The 1,246-nt window shown below is 46.5% G+C and overlaps 1 protein-coding gene across 1 annotated transcript in view; it reads right to left on the reverse strand.

The window, feature by feature from the left end:
- LOC119416118 (ephrin type-B receptor 4b) overlaps window positions 1–1,246 on the reverse strand; it is a gene marked incomplete in the record, with an annotated part of 11,492 nt that overhangs the window by 6,786 nt on the left and 3,460 nt on the right. The window contains 1 exon segment of the mRNA XM_037683342.1: window positions 689–802. Within this exon segment, the coding sequence (XP_037539270.1) occupies window positions 689–802 (114 nt within the window).

Here is a 1,246-nt window from a genome sequence, read left to right on the forward strand (position 1 = left end):
GAAGTGAGACAGATGTTACAGGAAGTGAGAAATATGATACAGGAAGTTAGACAGATGTTACAGGAAGTGAGACAGATGTTACAGGAAGTGAGAAATATGATACAGGAAGTGAGACAGATGTTACAGGAAGTAAATGGTAAATGGACTGTACTTATACAGCACCTTTCTATCTTATTTCAAGACACTCAAAGCTCTTTACAACAATCTGTGCCTCATTTACCCATTCATACAGCTCTATACTAGATCTCTACAAAGATAATTGAACAAATCATTCTAAAGAGACTGATCAGAGATTTATCACATTCAGACACTGATGGACACACATCAGAGGCTGTGAGGGGTTCAGCGTCTTGTCCTGAGACACTTCAGCATGTGACTGCTGGTGGATTCGAACCCCCAACTCTCGCATTGGAGGACGACTGCTCTAACCACTGAGCCACAGCCGCCCAAGTGAGACAGATGTTACAAGAAGTGAGAAATATGATACAGGAAGTGAGACAGATGTTACAGGAAGTGAGACAGATGTTACAGGAAATGAGAAATATGATACAGGAAGTGAGACAGAGGTTAACAAAAAATTCTACTTGTGAACAGATGAGACAGATGGGCCGATGTTGAACAGGGGTCCGATCTTGGACAAGGAGACATACGTTGGACAGATGTTGAACAGGGGGACAGATGTTTTTACCTGCTCCGATAACTTCCTCAATCTTAACAAAGGCGGCGTCGATCTCCTTGGTGAACTCTCTGACAGCCTCGTTGGGGTCCTCGTAGGTGAACGGGTCGATGTAGACCTTCATCGCTATGACAACAGGACATCATCATCATCAGAACAATCCAAACCAACATCCTGCCCTCTCATTGGCCGGTCTGTAAGACTGGCTGTGATTGGCTGAGAGACTCACTCTGTCCCATCTGGTAGTGTCCTGTCTTATCGCTGCCGCCACGCCGCCGCCGCTTCCTGCTGACAGACACACAGGCAGGGAGACAGATGGACACAGAGATAGATGGACAGAGACAGACGGACAGAGACAAAAGTATGTTTAAGCAACTGCAAGAGTCTTGTTTCATCAGGACACACAGAGACACACAAAGGTCTCAAAGGTTGCTTCTTTGTCTCAATTTAGTCAGACTGTCCCACCCTGTCCTCTGAACACCCTCTGTGTGTCTGTGTGGAGGCGTGTGTGTGTGTGTCTCTGTGTGGAGGCGTGTGTGTGTGTCTGTGTGGAGGCGTGTGTGTGTGTGT

This window comes from Nematolebias whitei, chromosome 1 (assembly GCF_014905685.2).
Source record: "Nematolebias whitei isolate Nwh7 chromosome 1, NemWhi1, whole genome shotgun sequence".
In the NCBI taxonomy this organism is placed as follows: Eukaryota; Metazoa; Chordata; class Actinopteri; order Cyprinodontiformes; family Rivulidae; genus Nematolebias; species Nematolebias whitei.